The sequence below is a fragment of the Macaca thibetana genome, chromosome 14, assembly GCF_024542745.1.
Source record: "Macaca thibetana thibetana isolate TM-01 chromosome 14, ASM2454274v1, whole genome shotgun sequence".
NCBI lineage: Eukaryota > Metazoa > Chordata > Mammalia > Primates > Cercopithecidae > Macaca > Macaca thibetana.
The window spans coordinates 19,069,557-19,087,918 of record NC_065591.1 but is presented as its reverse complement, the minus strand read 5'-3'; the positions used below and the strand labels follow the sequence as shown (position 1 = coordinate 19,087,918).

The 18,362-nt window shown below is 41.1% G+C and overlaps 1 protein-coding gene across 9 annotated transcripts in view; it reads right to left on the bottom strand.

Annotated features, from left to right (window-relative positions):
• AMBRA1 (autophagy and beclin 1 regulator 1) overlaps positions 1-18,362 on the bottom strand; it is a 218,057-nt gene that overhangs the window by 46,160 nt on the left and 153,535 nt on the right. For all 9 annotated transcript variants that reach the window (XM_050757527.1, XM_050757529.1, XM_050757530.1 and 6 more), the window contains one exon: positions 1,516-1,626. In XM_050757527.1, the coding sequence (XP_050613484.1) occupies positions 1,516-1,626 (111 nt within the window). The remainder of the gene's footprint in view (positions 1-1,515; positions 1,627-18,362) is intronic.

Genomic DNA, 18,362 nt, shown 5'->3' with positions numbered 1-18,362 from the left:
TGTGTGCCACCACACTCAGCTAATTTTTGTATTTTTAGTAGAGACGAGGTTTTATCATGTTGGCCAGGTTGGGCTTGAACTCCTGGGATCACGCGATCCTCCCAACTTGGCCTCCTAAAGTGCTGAGATTACAGGTATGAGCTGCTACACCTGGCTGAAAGAATATTTTAACACAAATGTAGCAGTGATGGTCAGGCCACCTTGTCAGTGCAGTCTATCATCAGTAGCAGTCAAGCAGAGGTTGAACCATCACTCTCAGAAATGTGCAAGAGAGAGCCCTTCACGAGGTAGTAAGTGAAATGAGAGGTTTAAAATGTTGTGATTCCAAAAGAACAACTGGGATGTGGACTGCAGACTTCATTAGAAGCAAGGAAACTGAAATAGTCATGTTTGTAAATCAGATATCAACCATACCATTGAGATGAATAAAGATACGAAGACTGGCATATCAGGAAATGCCACAGACAGAGAATATCTTAATTATTTTAAGGCAACTGGCAAAGTCTTATAATATCTTACAGACAAGATAGAAAAATGTCGGCTTCAGATATGAACAACTAAGCCTATAATGGGATTATAGGCGCATGACAGCATGCCTAGCTAATTTTTGTATTTTTAGTAGAGACAGGGTTTTACCATGTTGGCCAGGCTGGTCTTGAACTCCTGACCTCAAGTGATCTGCCTGCCTCGGCCTCCCAAAGTGCTGGGATTACAGGCGTGAGCCACCATGCCCAGCTTGTAACTCTCAATTAAGCAATTCAGCAAACATGTCTTGCACCCACCCTCAGTAGCAAACAATGTAAGGTACTGAAGTAGACACAAAACCAAAGACTTGGCCGGGCGCGGTGGCTCAAGCCTGTAATCCCAGCACTTTGGGAGGCCGAGGCGGGTGGATCACGAGGTCAGGAGATAGAGACCATCCTGGCTAACATGGTGAAACCCCGTCTCTACTAAAAATACAAAAAACTAGCCGGGCGTGGTGGCGGGCGCCTGTAGTCCCAGCTACTCGGAGGCTGAGGCAGGAGAATGGCGTGAACCTGGGAGGCGGAGCTTGCAGTGAGCCGAGATCGCACCACTGCACTCCAGCCTGGGTGACACAGCGAGACTCCGTCTCAAAAAAAAAAAAAAAAAAAAAAACCAAAGACTTCTCTGCTCCGAGGAGTTTGTGGACTAGTAGTTCACTGGCTAAAACCTAAAGTTTAGGTGGAACTGAAAAGAAGAGAAAGAAAAGGGAGTGTAGGATCCAAGAGCTAAACCTTGTGACCCTTTAGGAAAGACTATAGTGATGTTAATTAAACTCGATTAATCCAGATCTTAATGGACTTAAGTGTATGGTATGGTTGATGTTCGGTTAATGGACCTGAAATGAAAGTCACAGAAGAGGTGCAGAAATGGCATGTAGACAACAACTGCTCAATAGGATGACAAAAAACCCAGTGCTCCATGAATTTTTGAGTTCTGGCTCACCAGCAAATATAACCCTTCCACTGATACCCCCATTTGATATTGACTTACCATTACTGATTTCAGGGAGGTCAAACTTAGTGAAGTCCCACCACTGGAGCCGGTAGGTAGTATTGGCAATGTTACTGGCCACGGCAGACTGTCCATCACCGATCACTGCCCCTGATGAGGAAGAAGTCAAAGACAGCACATTATATTATTTATCAACGTTTCCACTGCAAAACTTAAAACAATACTGGGATTAGTAGTGGGGAGAGAAGAGGAAAAACTAGACTATGGCTGAAGAAAGCTAATGAGTCCCACCTGGCAAGTCTTTGTCTCACAGAAAAACCACGTATGTTTGTCAGGGAACAATTTAATGTGGAAATATAATCCCATCCATCAGTCCCTCCCATTGTTACTTAACATTTACTTAGTGCCAACAACGTGGCAGGTACTGTACATACATGGTCTGGTAGGCTCGACATCTAAAAAAGACAGGTGAAATTTCATAAAAATTTGGGAAAAGAAAAATAAAAATGGGAAGACACCATTAATACAGAAAAGCCAGTAGCATTTCAGTCCTTGGACATCCTGATAGTAAGCAGCACTCTTTCAGACAAAGAATCTCCTCCTTTATCACTTCTTCCTAATAGGACATCTCAAAAACAGGCTCCCTCCAGGGAAAAGGCAGCTACTGTACAGCTGACTGGATAGAAAGAGACAGTAACAAACAAATAAGGTAATATTTGTTCATCTCTTCTGGACCCCTGGCACGTAACACAATAAAAATTTATGAGCCTCACTTTGTAGCATCAGAATATTTTTATTAAGGCCATCTTTTATTATACCTACCCCCTAAGAACCTCCTTGAATCCACATTTGCTTATAACATCTCAGGGTTTAACTTTCTCTGAGATATACTCTTCTGTATGACATTTTTTTCCTTGGTAACCAATTAAATAAAAAATGGATTTTTTTAACAGGGTGACACTTTAATTTGCAGTTGTATTTCATTTACATGAACATGTCATTTCCTCCTCCTCCTTCTGAGGTGCATTTCATACACAACCACCCTCCTTCTGATCAGACAGAGTCAAACCCTGTTGGGAGAATAGAACATTCCTGTATGCTAGATAACCTAAATGGTATTCTCAGCTGTAAATCAAAGGCTACTTTGAAAAACTGAACTTGTTAGAGTTTACCAGCCTCGGAAAAATGGACAATTTCATGCCCAGATTCTTCAGTATCACCTAGTCTTCCTCTTCTGCACATCACTGCAAAAGCATCTTGTGAACTGTAGTTCTTCTCTTTTAGAGAGTGGCATTTATCGCACTGCTGCTCCTGGTGTTTCCCTTTCTTTCCCCAAATGATCAAGAGATGGTTCAAAGAGAAAACCTCCATACAAGCCAAGAAATATGAGAAAAGTACTCTCCGCACTCTTCCAGTTGCTGCTGGCCACTGTGTCAGAAGACTATTTTCTCAGCATTCATTTATTGATAGTCTTGTCTTTGTCCCATTTTCAATTTGTAAGGAAAAGTACAAATAACAGTTCATTTCCAAAATGATGATACTTCTAGATCATGCATTATCGACACGGGGAATATCACCCCCATGGGGGTAAAAATTGGTTCATGGGGGCAAAAAATAATAATAAAAAAAACCTTAGTATAATCATTTGTTCCCTTCCAAAGCATCAGAGTATATAAATAGATACACATTTATCTGTGATATTAAAATTTCATGGGAGGAGAGACAAGTAGGGAAAAAAAATGTCTAAAAAGGTTCCTTAGGAGGACAATAATGGAATAAAGCCTAAAACAAACCGTTCTAGATAAATGAATACCCCCAAAACAAGACATCCTTTGAAATCTTGCAAATTCAAAGACATAGGCCCAGTCATGATCTCCCTGAGACCTGAGAACGACAGCATTTGGGGGTGTGCTGTCAGTGAGTCCACTGACCTCAAATCTCTATTTGAGGTCCCTGTGGTATATCATTCAGATGAGGTAAATATATACCCTTGCTTTAACCTTCACAGAAAATTCCCCTTTAATAATTATATCTGACTTTTGCTGAACCTCTGGGTCATGAGGAGGGTAAGATACCCGAAGGACTTTATTAAAAGGAACTTTCTTGATTTTTCTATGCCTCTTTGATAATGAAAATCACTTTTTTTAGTTACAAGGTCTACCACTTCCCTGGAAGGAATTACTCCATTTCATTCTGATCCAGGCTCAATTCCACTGAGCTTTCAAATTGTTTCCTGGGCTTGCTTATCAAGATGGTTGACATCCCCCTTTGACCACTAGTCTCTCTCAAATTACTTTAGTTCCTTATCATTTTCTCCAGCTTTTAACGGAAAACCATATAACCCCAAATGGTAGAAGGTAAGTTGATTTTCTCAGTATATGACGAACAAAACGCTAGTTGCTAAGAGAGGGCAGAAAATAAATTGAAAAAACAAACTTCATATTGTAAGAGCTTATTCTGGGGGAAGGGATAAGAACTACAAACAGGAAAACAGTTAAGGAATAATACCAGATGCTTTTTGAGTACTGTGAATCTGCAAACAGGAATACAAATGATTAAGATTCCCAAATCCCAGCTCCAGAGGCATCCTGTACTGTCCATGTCTCAAGAAAGGTCTTCGGGAGAACAGCTGTGCAATAAAATAAACATGTAGGGTTGCCACTATGTCGAAGAGATTGGGGAGGTGCTCTCTGTCAGTAGTGCCAGGGTGCTGAGGAGGAATGAAGTCTGGCACCAGGGAGAGTCATTTTTTTGTGTGCCATATAAACACAGATTAGGGAGCTAAAGATGCCAGCAACAGATTAGAGTAGTGTCACCAGCTTCTTTTCTGCAAGAACTGTAGGCCAACTGAGCCTGTCTCTTGGAAACAACAGGAAGAGAAAGCCTGATTTATTAAAACAACCTCAACCATTTAGTAGGCCTCTGGCCACTAAGATGAAGGTATAGGAAATGTGCAAGAGGGGGTTAATGGACTGAGCTAGAAAGTATTTACACACGAGGCACTTAGCCTCAGAAACCAAATCCTGAGAGACTGCTGAGGGATTTCTAAGACTTCAAGGTTCTCCCATGTAGTAATGACAGAATGGAACAAGTTAGACTCAGAGTTTCTCAATCCCTGCACTACTGAAATTTTAGGACAGATAATTCTTTGTTTGAAGAGTCTTGTGCATCGCAGAACATTTAGCATCCCTGGTCTGTACCCACTAGATGCCAGTAGCACCCTGCTCCACCTAGTTGAGACAACCAAAAATGTCTCCAGACATTGCCAAATGTCCCCTGGGGATAAAAATCATTCCTAGTTGAGAAACGCTAAGCTAGATAAACATATCCTACATTTTAACTCCAGGGTAGGTGCTCTGAGCACCACTACTAGAACGTCTGCTGCTAGAATGTCTGCTGCTAACAAGTGATGCTGTTATAGTCATGGAAAGAAACTAATCCAAGGCACAGCATTACAACTTCAATTTTCCGTATCTGCCAATGGGATCTCACAGCTTGTTTTTTGTTTGTTTTTGAGAATACAGGCTTCAGAATCAATTGGACCAGATTTTGACACTTCCTGCCATTATCTACTATAGTGTGACTTTGTATAAATTAATCTCTCTGAACCTCAGTTTCTTTATCTGTAGAAAAGGGTATAATAGTACCTACAACTTACAGAATTGTTGGAAGAACTTACTGAGACAATAAATATAAAGTGGTCAGGCGTGGTGGCTCATGCCCATAATCCCAGCACTTTGTGAGGCCAAGGCGGGCAGATTGCTTGAGCCCAGGAATTTGTGACCAGCCTGGACACAGTAAGACACTATCGCAAAAAAAGGCTGGGCACAGTGGCTCACACCTGTAATCCCAGCACTTTGGGAGACCAAGACAGGCAGATCACTTGAGGTCAGGAGTTCGAGACCAGCCTGAACAACATGGTGAAACCCTACCTCTACTAAAAACACAAAAATTAGCCAGGCATAGTGGTGCGTGCCTGTAGTACCAGTTACTTGGGATGCTGAGGCATGAGAATTGCTTGAACTCAGGAGGAGGAGGTTTCAATGAGCCAAGATTGCACCACCACACTACAGCCTGGGCAACAGAGCAAGATTCTGTCTCAAAAAACCCAAAACCCAAAACACAAAAATTAGCCAGGTGTGGTGGCGTGTACCTATAGTCCCAGCTACCTAGGAGACTGAGGTGGGATAGCTTGAGTCTGGAAGGTGGAGGTTGCAGTGAGCTGAGATTTTTTTTTTTTTTTTTTGAGACAGAGTCTCGCTCTGTGCCCCAGGCTGGAGTGCAGTGGCGCAATCTCGGCTCACTGCAAGCTCCGCCTCCTGGGTTCATGCCATTCTCCTGCCTCAGCCTCCTGAGTAGCTGGGACTACAGGCGCCCGCCACCGCGCCCGGCTAATTTTTTTGTATTTTTAATAGAGACGGGGTTTCACCGTGGTCTCGATCTCCTGACCTTGTGATCCTCCCGCCTCGGCCTCCCAAAGTGCTGGGATTACAGGCGTGAGCCACTGCGCCCGGCCGCAGTGAGCTGAGATTACACCACTGCACTACAGCCTGGGTGACAGAGTCAGACCATCTTGTAGATAGATAGATCAACAGACAGATAGATATATCGATAGATAGATAGTGATGGCAAATACTAAGTGCCTAATAAATGGCCTTTAAAATTATGTCTGTCATCTACTCCAAACTGTGTATTTCATCTACAGTTACAGCCTGGGTGATAGAGCCAGACCATCTCATAAATAAATATATAAATAAATAGCGATGGCAAATACTAAGTGTCTAATAAATGGCCTTTAAAGTTATGTCTGTCATCTACTCCAATCTGTGTGAGTATTTCCTCTACAGTTACACGACTACTTACATCAGCATCAACAGACAGCTTATAGAGAGATGTCCTTGTGTAAGAGACTGGCCCAAATAGTGTGCCAGGGCCAAGAGAGAGAAGTGTTTAATCTGAAGATTAAAATAAACTGTCTAGGCCCTATAATATTTGGCAACTTTCTCCTTGAAAACAGCCCAGGCCAAGACAGACCACCCTCTGGGCCACAAAACATCATGTAACAAATGCAAAAGAAAAGGAATAATACAAATTATGCTTTTAGACTACAAGAGAACTAAACTAGAAATCAGTAATAAAAAGATAACTGGAAAATCCTATAAAACTGACAGATTAAACAATACATTTCTAAACAACACATGGCTCAAAGAATATGTTGGATTAAACGAACATTTTGGATTAAATGAAAATGAAAACATGAGTTCTCAAAATACATGAAATGTAGTGAAAACAGTGCTTAGAGGGAGATTTATAGCATTGAATGCATATATAAGAAAAGATGAAATATCTAAAATCTGTAATTTAAGCACCTACCATAAGAAAGAAGAAAAAAAGCAAATTAAAGCCAAAGTAAGCAGAAGAAAGAAAAATATGAGCAGAAACCAATGAAATTGAAAACAGGAAATCATCTATAGAGAAAAATCAATAAAACCAAAAACTTTGAAAGATCAATAAACAATAAACATCTAGGTAGGCCAATTACGAAAAAAGAGAGAAGATACAAATTACTAACACCAGAAAAGAAAGGGGCGCCATCACTACTGATCCCATGGACACCAAAAGGATAAGGGAATACTATGAATAACCGTATGCCTACAAATTTGAAAACCTACATGCAATGGACTAACTCTCCTTGAAAGACACAGTATATTACAATTTGCACAAGAGACAAATAATCTAAATAGGCCTATATCCATTAAATTGAAGTAATCATTAATAATCTCCTAAAACAGAAAGAACTGGGCCCAGATGGTTTCACTAAATTCTACCAAACATTTAAGGAAGACATTGTACCAGTTCTCTAATGTCTCTTCCAGAAAATAGAAATATGAAATACCTGCAACTAACATCATATTCCATGGTAAGAAACTAGATACTTTCCCCCTAAGATCAGGAACAACGCAAGGAAGCCCCCTCTTACCAATACTTTTCAGCATCATACTGGAAGTTCTAGCTAATGCAATCAGACCCCCCTCCCCCCGCCACCACAAAACAAAGTAAATAAAAGGTATACAGATTGGAAGAAATCTGTTTGTTGCCAGATGACATCACTGTCTAATCCCAAAGAATCAACAAAAAAACTCTGGTAACTATTAAATAATCATAGCAAGGTTTCAAGATACAAGGTCAACTGCTTTCCTATATAATAGCAATGAACAAATGAATGACTGGAACTTGAAATTAAAAATACACTACCACTTACCTTAGCATCAAAAAAACAAAAAACTTAGGTATAAATCTAACAAAATATGTACAAGGTCTATAGGAGGAAAGCTACAAAACTGATGAAAGACGTCACAAAGGATAAAACTAAATTAGTGAGATATTCCATGTTCATGAATAGGAAGGCTCAATACTGTTACAATGTCAATTCTTCTCAGCTGGATCTACAGATTCAACAAAATCCCAATCAAAATCTTGAATTATTTTGTGAATATTAACAATCTGATTATAAAGTTTATATGAAAAGGCAAAAGATCCAGAATAGCCAACACAATATGGAAGGAAAACACAAAATTGGAGGACTGACACAACCAGACTTCAAGACTTAATATAGGCTGGGCGCGGTGGCTCACGCCTGTAATCCCAGCACTTTGGGAGGCCAAAGCAGGTGGATCACAAGGTCAGGAGTTCAAGATCAGCCTGACCAACATAGTGAAAAAGTCCGTCCCTACTAAAACTACAAAAATTAGCGGGGCGTGGTAGTGTGCACCTGTAATCCCAGCTACTCAGGAGGCTGAAGCAGGAGAATCGCTTGAACCCAGGAGGCGGAGCTTGCAGTGAGCCGAGATCACACCACTGCACTCCAGCCTGGCCAACAGAGAGAGGCTCTGTCTCAAAACAAAACAAACAAACAAAAAAACTAATGTCTACACAAACACCTACGCATGGATGTTTATAGCAGCTTTATTTATTCATAATTGTCAAAAGTTGGAAGCAACCAAGATGTTCTTCATTCAAGAGATGAATGGATAAACTGTGGCACATCCATACAATGGAATATTATTTGTGCTAAAAGAAATGAGTTATCAAGCCACAAAAAGACATGAGGAACCTTAAGTGCATGTTACTAAATGAAAGAAGTCAAAGGCTACATACTATAGGTTTCCAACTGTATGAGATTCTGGAAAAGGAAGTTATAGAGACAGAAAAAAGATGGGTGGTTGGTAGGGGTTTGCAGGGAGGGAGAGATGAACAGGTGAGCACAATATTTTTTTTCTTTTCTGTTCTTGAGAGAGGGTCTCACTCCACCACCCAGGCTGGAGTGCAGCGGTGCAATCACGGCTCAAAGAAGCCTCAATTTTCTGGGTTCAGATGATCCTCCCACCTCAGCCTCCCGAGTAGCTGGGGCTACAGGTGTGTGCCACCATCACCAGCTTATCTTTTTTGGTATTTTTTGTAGAGATGGGGTTTCACCATGTTGCCCAGGCTTGTCTCCAACTTCTGAACTCAAGAGATCCACCTGCCTTGGCCTCCCAAAGTGTTGGGATTATAGGCGTGAGCCACCATGTCCAGTCACAAGGAGATTTTTTAAGCAGTAAAGTTATTTTGTATGTTACTACAATGTTGGATACATGGCACGTACGTTTGCCAAAACCAGTGGAATTTACAACACCAAGTGTGAACCCTAATGTAAACACGTACTCTGAGTGATAATGATGTGTCTATGTTAGTTCATCAACTGCAGCAAATGTACCACACTGGTGCGGACAGTGGGGAAGCCTGCGGGTGTGAGGGGAGGGAGTATATAGGAATTGTCTGTACTCTCCACTCAACTTTTAATAAACCTAAAAAAGAGAGAGGGGCCAAGACTTTTATTCACATTCTAGGAGACAGTGGGAACAGCAGCTGTCCATGAGGACAATACTAGTCATGGTAGTTCATAGCTACCATATAACCACAGAAATTCCTTTCATGGAGGCTTAGAGCAAAAGAAGAAATAAAGATTATTCTGATGACAGACAAAACAAGGAGGAAAAGAAGCTTAAATCCAGTGATCCTGAATAACTATCAGCCAACAACAATGGCAAAAACTAAGCTGCCAAGTCTCATTCCAGAGTCAGGTCTTCAACTTGTAGGCCAGAGCTCCCAGAATGTGTCTAGGGATGAAATCATAATCATCATCACAGTCACATGATAGGTGAGCTCTATCAAGCCTAATAGCCTCTGTGCATCTCTCTGCCTTTGCTTCTCTCCGAGACTCTTCTCTTCTGTTGCTTGGAAAGAATTAGAAACCTTTTTTCAAAACAGCTTCACAGCTTCTCTCTAAGATTTGTTCTAGGAGCAGGGAAATAAAAAGTATGATTCAACAGTTCAGTGAAGATACTGAACAACGGGAATCATTAGCAAATCTATCAGAAAAGCTAATTCAGAGAGGGTAAAAAAGGGCAAGTTGCAAAGAAGGAAATTATTAAATGACATTTCAGTCCTGAAAACTGTTTAACTTGAGACTTTGTAATTCAGAATGGCCATCTCTGACTGTGTTGCTGCTGGGAAGATGAAATAAGAACGGGGTTGGGGGCGTAAACACTCATCATCCTGGAGACACAATTACTATCTTTCTGCTTGGTTGTTATATGAACCTGCCCTGGGCTTTCTAGTCTCAGCTCTCCTGACCAGTTGAGCTGGAGGAGAGCTGAGACTAGAAAGCCCAGGGTAGGTCCAACTGAACAACTTATCAGCTTTCCAAACAGATTGACAGTTGCTTCAGGCTGGAGGGATGTGAGAGAGGGAAAGGGGAAGTGACTGTTGATGTGCATGGTTTTTTTTAGGAGGTGATAAAAATGATATGAAATATATAGATAGAGGTGATGACTGCACAACTCTATATTCTAAAAGCCATTGAAATGTATACTTTAAATAGGTGGCCTGTATGGTAGGTGAATCATATCTCAATAATGCTGTTATTAAGAAAACACTATTCAATATAAATGTCTATCAATTTGTGAAGTGAAAAATGGTAATCCTATTTGTTGGATCCATTTCATTTCCTTAATAATTAAGAGAATTGGTGAACATCTTTTCATTTGTTTACTAGCTCATTGTGTATCTTTTAGATGGTATACTAGTGTCTTATGTACATTTTAAAAACCTTTGGTATTTTAAGTTTTTTGTTGTTGTTGTTATCTGTTTTTAGATGGGGCCTCACTATGTTGCCCAGGCTTGCCTTGAACTCCTGGCCCTCAAGTGATCCGCCTGCCTCAGACTTCCCAGTAACTAGGACTACACGCACATGCTACCCTACCCAGCTTTGGTTACTTTAACTTTTCTCTTATGGATTATCCGAGCTCTCCGTAAATAAATACACTGGCTTCTATTTATAAAAAATAATTCTCAGAGCAAGTCTCTGTTTAAATAATTATTTAAACACAGAAAACATCTTCCCTTTCTAAGTATATCTGAATGGCATCCTAGGAAGAACACTTAATCTTCTTTCCAGAAGGATGAAGATCTTCTTTCCAGAAGGATCCTTCTTTCATCCTTTCCAGAAGGATGAAGATCTTCTTTCCAAAGGATGAAGATCCTAGGATGCCACTTAATCTTCTTTCCAGAAGGATGAAGATCCTAGGATGCCACTTATCTTCTTTCCAGAAAGCTTCATTCAAATGCAGTCTTAAAATCTGTCCTAAGAAGGGGATATAACTAAGTACTCAGTCACACTCACTCTAATCATCATTTAATCTAATCTAAAATCACAGTCAATATATCCTATAGCCTGGTACCTGGAAAGAGTCCCTGATGACAAATAAGAAGACTTCTTCCATGGTTATAAGTGTCCCAAGTTTCTCTGAATTCCCATTTCTGATTCTGACATTGAGAAAAATGCCCAAATACACGTGTGTGTCTGTTTAAAATTATAGCTTTACTGAGATATAACTTACAATTCACCTATTTTATTTGTTTTTTTGTTTTTTTTTTTTTTGAGACGGAGTCTCGCTCTGTCGCCCAGGCTGGAGTGCAGTGGCTGGATCTCAGCTTACTGCAAGCTCCGCCTCCCGGGTTTACGCCATTCTCCTGCCTCAGCCTCCTGAGTAGCTTGGACTACAGGCGCCCGCCACCTCGCCCGGCTAGTTTTTTGTATTTTTTAGTGGAGATGGGGTTTCACCATATTAGCCAGGATGGTCTCAATCTCCTGACCTCGTGATCCGCCCACCTCGGCCTCCCAAAGTGCTGGGATTACAGGCTTGAGCCACCGCGCCCGGCCCAATTCACCTATTTTAAAGTATACAATTCAAGAATTATTAGCATATCCACACAGTTGTGTAACCATCACCAAATAAATTTTACAACAACCATCACTAATGTCTAATTTCAGGCATTTTAATCTCCCCTAAATACTGTACCCATTAACAGTCACTCCCTTGTACTCTGTCCCACTCCCACCCTAGCCCCTAGGCAATCACTAATTACCTCTCCTGGACATTTCATATTATGAAATCATTTGGTAGGTGGCCTTCTGTGTCTGGCTTCTTTCACTCAGCATAACATTTTCAAGGTTTATCTATGCTTACTGCATGTTTCAGGACCTCACTTCACCTCCCCCACCCCCAAAGAGACAAGGTCTCATTCTGTCACCCAGGCTGGAATTCAGTGGTGCAATCAAAGCTCACTGCAGCCTTGAACTCCTGGGCTCAAGCAATCTTCCCACCTCAGCATCCCTAGTAGCTGGGATTATAGGCATGAGTCACCCTGCCTGGCTTCATTCCTTTTTATGACTGAATAATATTCTATCATATGTTTATAACTGAACCATAGGTTCATATCAGAATTAAATAGTAGTTTTTATTTTATAGAAAATATACTGTGTGGAAAAGCAGCAATAATAAAAAGACTTGAGACAAATAGAATTATTTCCATTGTAAAGAAAAAGTAGGGCTTCAAAGACTAATTCTGAGTGGATTATCTATAGCTGAAATAGTGTCTTCACTTTTTCCTGAGGCTAAAAGATATGAAGAGTATTAGGGAACATCATTTTCTGCAAACCACAAAAATAAAATCCCAAAAAAGCACCACGTGGCTGTCTATAATTCTGGCATAGGAAATGTTCTGAGTAAAGCATTTGGTCTATCATATTTAGGCGGTTTAATAACCACTCTACCAGTCATTTAATCTGATGCTGAGATTAATCATTAAACAAGTTTGCAATATATTTAACATGAATTAAAGGGTAAATATTTTGTAAATACAGACTTCAATGGTTACATGTCTTATTTGTAGGAATTAGGCCCCCAAATCAACATAATTTCACTGTCCAATAAACTCCTAAAGGCTCCAAAGAACAAGGATAATATTAGTCCACATGCAAATCATGAACTTTAGGGGCAGATCTGAGAAAGATACTATTGAGGCCAAAGGCACTGGATCAGGCCAATAAAGCAAATGATAGTCTAAGAATTCAACAAGGAAAATAGCAAAGGCCTGCAATACAGACAGAGTATGAGGAAAGGAAAAGAAATAGCTATGAATTTTATTTTTTATTTTTTAATTTTTAGAGATGGGCTCTTGCTGTGTTGCCCTAGCTGGTCTCAAACTCCTGGGCTCAAGTGATCCTCCTACCTTGGCCTCCCAAAGTGCTGAGACTACAGGCGTGAGCCATCATGCCTGGCAAACTGTGAAATATTCCTATGTATCACAGCTTCATGAAAAATTTTCTCGAAACAACAATTCAAACCAGGATTACATGGCCACAGCACAGTAAGGTTCATAACAGGTCAAAAAAGAAAGAGAAATTAACCTGATATTCATTAAAGACACAGCAATAGACAGACAGAGCCTTCCTATCTGGAGTAAGTAGTAAGTGAACAAGGAATCTGGCATTAGCTTTTTTTTTTTTTTTTTTTTTTTTTTTGAGATGGAGATGGGTTCTTGCTGTGATGCCCAGGTTAGAGTGCAGTGGCATGCAGCTTACTGCAGCCTCAACCTTCTGGGCTCAAGTGAGTCTCCTAACTGAGCCTCCCAAGTAGCTGGGACCACAGGTGTATGCCACCCTATGCCCAGCTAATTTAAAAAAAAATTTTTTTTTTGTAGATACGGGATCTCAGTATTTACCCAGAGTGGTCTCAAACTTCTGGCCTCAAATGATTCTCCTGCCTCGGCCTCCCAAATTGTTGGGATTATGGGCATGAGCCACTGCACCCAGCCTAGTTTTTCTTTCTTTTTTTTAAATTGTGCTAAAAAGAATACAACATAAAAGTTTACCATCTTAACCATATTTACATGTACAGTTCAGTAGAACTGTATGTATGTAACAAATCTCAAGCTCTATACTCATTAAACAACTCCTCTTTCCCTCTCTCCCCAGTGCCTGGTCACCACCATTCCACTTTCTATGAATTTGACTACTTTAGATAACCTCATATAAGCAGAAATCATATACTATTGATATCATCTTTTAACATGCTTTGAAAGAAGAGATGCATAACTAGATAGCATGCACACAAAGACATTCACAGACATGGCATAAAATCAGAATAATATTCAACTCTAGAGGAAAGTAGTTAGGTCTGATGGGAGAATATAACCTCTTGATCTGTCATGACCAGAATGAGAATGGAGATTCCCTTAAAAAGCCAGCCAAATAACTCAACGAGAGGATAGGGCTCATGCCATCAGGCCTAGTGAGCCTCAGAAAGCACACAGCTTCCATAAGAATACTTCGCTCCCTAATTCAGTAATTCCCAATGATTCAATCGCATTGCCTTGAATGCACCAGTGACATCCAGAGTTCAGCAATGAGTTACCACCCCAAAAAAAGTGAGTAAGCCACTCTTTACTAGGTCCTCATTCCTTCCTCCCATCACACTGAAACCCAGGATTAATTTTGGCTGTTTACAGGGTGGCTGGTGGCTCCTGGATCCCTGCAGTCAAGCTGAGATGCTCCTGTGTGGGTAGAGAAAGAGGGTGAGACCCGTTTTTATCACCATGCTGTAGACTTGCCCTCCCTCCTTCAATACATATGTCCTAATGAAGCAATTACCTGCACTTACACTAATGATGTAATTGGGAGAAGTAATTATGAAAGCAGAACATCCATTTTCAAAGAAATGAATATCATTACTTTTATTCCACCCACAAACATTATTTAGGACAAAAACAAATAAGCTCACAAGAACACATGCTACTGAAAGATTATTAGGAACAGTATTCCAAAAAACGTAGTGTTCAGGAAAAACGGGGAGAAAAAAAACCCTCAAATACAAACATCTAGCATTCGCTCCCACCAGGCAGGGATTTCCTCAAAGCCTCTACGTCTGACAAAAGACATGCAGGTGGATAAGAGTATTAAGAATTACTCTACCTCCACTAACACATTCCCCACAACCTGACACTGCCAATATTTAATCCCAGCAACAGAGGACACTGGCTTAGGCAGGTCCCTAGGTGAAGTCAGGAAAACTGTCAGCCTCTCATCATTATGCAATGCAGCTGCTTAAGGGGGCGCCTCAGCAGCATAAGAATGGGCAAAGAGAGGGGTGAAGGTAAGGAAAAGGACTGAGGGAGAAAAAGGTGAGAGAGAAAGATAAAGAGAGCGACTGACTCAAACACTAAATGGCTCTCACCAATCACTTGTCTTAAATTGCTGAGACTCCCGCAGCTTTTATTGTTTGGTGGAAGCACAAGCGAGTGGAATTGGACCAGAGGGTCTTGGGCTTGTCAGCAGCAGGAGGGAAACGACCTTTATTGCTGCAAAGAGGATGCAGTTTCAAAAGCCTAAAATCTGCAATGAAGGGAAATGGAAATGTGGTGAACGTGGGTTTGACTGGCAGCTTTCCTCATCTGTCGATCACAGGGTAATAAACACTGGGAGATGGCAGAAATGAAGATAAATGCTTTCAGCGGCACCAGTCCCCACCCTCCCCTCCTCTTCCGCCCCCACTCAGCACATGACAAGAGAGTTAAAGCAAGAAAATAAATCAGCTTCTTAACCAACTCTTTTGTTAAAACTTTCCTTACAGGCCACCTACACGTGAATTATTGCTCTATGAGCCTACATTCACATTAGGGGGCCCAGCTTCTACAGGGTGAAAAGCTCCTGTCAAATCAGCACCTGTACATTTCAGGGTACAGCATTACAGCTGAGTCAGTTGGGGCCAACATGCAAGAAAGAGGACAGGCCTGCTCCCAGCGAAGAAAGGTGAAGAACTCCCAAGCCTGTTGAACTCTCTAATTCAAAGCCTGGTTCACTCAGATTAAGGACAGCATGGTGTCAGTTCACTGCAATCACTGCCACATTACCATTATCTAGCGACAGAGAGGCTAAGCTCCAAGGGCTAACAAAGCCCCCAGAACTTGGTGGTCAAAGGTGAGGTTACATTGGAAAGTGGACTCCTAAATACAACACTCAGTCCAACTTCACATTCACCTTGGAAGGGGGGAAAAACTTGACAGCTGACAATCTTGAGGGTGTTCCACAACTAGGCTCAAGGAAAATGTTAGTTTTGAGATTTATGGCATCAAGATAAAGCATTTGACTGACTTGGTTACTGTAACGGAACTGAGGCTTTTTTGAGTAAGGTAAAAATATTAGTGATTCTTAATGTATTTGGTGGTGACAGTTGCTTATAAGAAGATGGGCTGGGCCAGGTGCAGTGGCTCATACCTGTAATCCCACCATTTTGGGAGGCTGAGGCAGGCAGATCACCTGAGGTCAGGAGTTCAAGACCAGCCTGGCCAACACAGTAAAACCCTATCTCTACTAAAAATACAAAAAATGAACCAGGTGTGGTGGCGCACATCTATAATCCCAGCTACTTGGGAGGCTGAGGCATGAAAATCACTTGAGCCGTGGAGGTGGAGGTTGCAGTGAGTCGAGATTGCGCCACTGCACTCCAGCCTGGGCGACAGGGCAAGACTCCGTTGCAAAAAAAAAAAAAGAAAAAAGACATTCTGCCCTACTGGCTCTGCCATGCTGTTTTCCTTTAGATCCTAAAGTGGAAAAAAGATTTCAGACCCTTGTTCTGAAGTGCAGGAACCCACTAATGGAAAATCAGGAGCAAAAATAAGTGGGAGAGAGCATGGTGAATGGGTCTGTCTCACAGCATAAACTACTCTGAAACTCGAGTAGTCCCCAGAACCAGGCATATGCTGTGGAATCTGAGAACAGCACTTGTCATAAAAAGATAGCTAATTTGAAATAGCTTCTAATTAAAATCCAGTGTTCAAACATTAACGCCAGGCACACAGTGGAAAAGCAATATTCGCAAGCCATATATTGAGACGCTGCTAAAAGGACGCACCTGGAACACAGCCATCCAGATGAGCCTTTTCAGTCTTGAAGCCTGTTTAAAACCCCACCTCCTCCCAGAAGCTTTTCTGAATTAGAGAGAAGTCCCTGCCTACACACTATTAGCTGTTTTTCATAACACAAAACTTTGTCATCTATTAGGTTACCTGACTACAAGTACATAAGTTTCCTCTGAGTTCAAGCGTTTTTGTCTCTGTGTACACTGAGCCATCGATTTTCCATTGGTACTGTATGATTTTTCCTTCTTCCTGAGATGGTGAACTCCTTGAGAGAAGGGATCAACTTTTCCTTCATATATATTTTTTAAGTTTTTCACTTTTTAAGCGACAAGATCTTGCTCTGTCGCCCAGGCTGGAGTGCTGTGGCATGGTAACAGCTCACTACAGCCTTGAATTCATGGCCTCAAGTGATCCTCCCACCTCAGCCTCCTGAGTAGCTGGGACTAAAAGCTTGAGCCACCATGCCCAGCCCCTCACATTTTAGATACTGTGCAGCCATGGGACTTAGAATATTGCCATCCATAAACATGAAATACATAAGGAATGTTACCATTGGCCTTATAAACTGCTCCTTCTGCAAGTTCGATAACAGGTCCTAGATGGCTTTTACTACCTACGCGTATTAGAGGGACTGGCTGAATTATACAGAACCAAATCATAATTTAAAGGAGTTTTTAGTATGGTATACCCATCCAGGAACAGGACGAAGCAACTATATTTTGCAAAAAGAGTTTGTGTTTCATTATAAATAAATTTAAATATCCATCGGGAAGAAAACAGGTGACCAAATTATGTTCAACTACACTATGGAACACCAAGCAGCCACTACTAAGAATAAAGCAGATCTAGATACACGAACAGACAGAAATCCTGGATATTGTTCTGTATGATCCCATCCCCACTACAAAACAAAATGATGAAAACTATACAGATGTATAAATATACATATGTTTTTGATTACACATAGAAAAAAAACTTGGAAAGACATGCTACAAACCAAACTTTGGGGAATGGGATTGCAAGAGTGGGAAGACAAATTTGAACATTTTACTGTATATATTTTGGTATTACTTGAATTATTTACAATGAAACTATATTACTTTATAAATTTTAAAAGGGGGTCAGAGACACTGACACTTATAACAATTAAAAATTTATATCCTAGATTGGGAGACTGAGGCAGGTGGACCACCTGAGGTCAGGAGTTCGAGATCAGCCTGGCCAACATGGTGAAACCCCATATCTACTAAAAATACAAAAAGTAGCAAGGTATGGTGGCGTGCGCCTGTAATCCCAGCTACTTGGGAGGCTGAGGCAAGAGAATTGCTGAGACCCAGGAGGTGGACGTTGCAATTAGCTGAGATATGCCACTGCACTCCAGCCTGGGCGATACAGCCAGTCTCCATCCACCTCCCCCTTGCCCCTCCACCCCCCAATATATATATATATACACACACACACACACACACACACACACACACATATCCTAGAATACCACAGAGGAGTAAAACAAAATTATACATTTTACTATTTAATCTGCAATGTATTCGACATATACATTTACTTATTCCATGAAGCTAAAG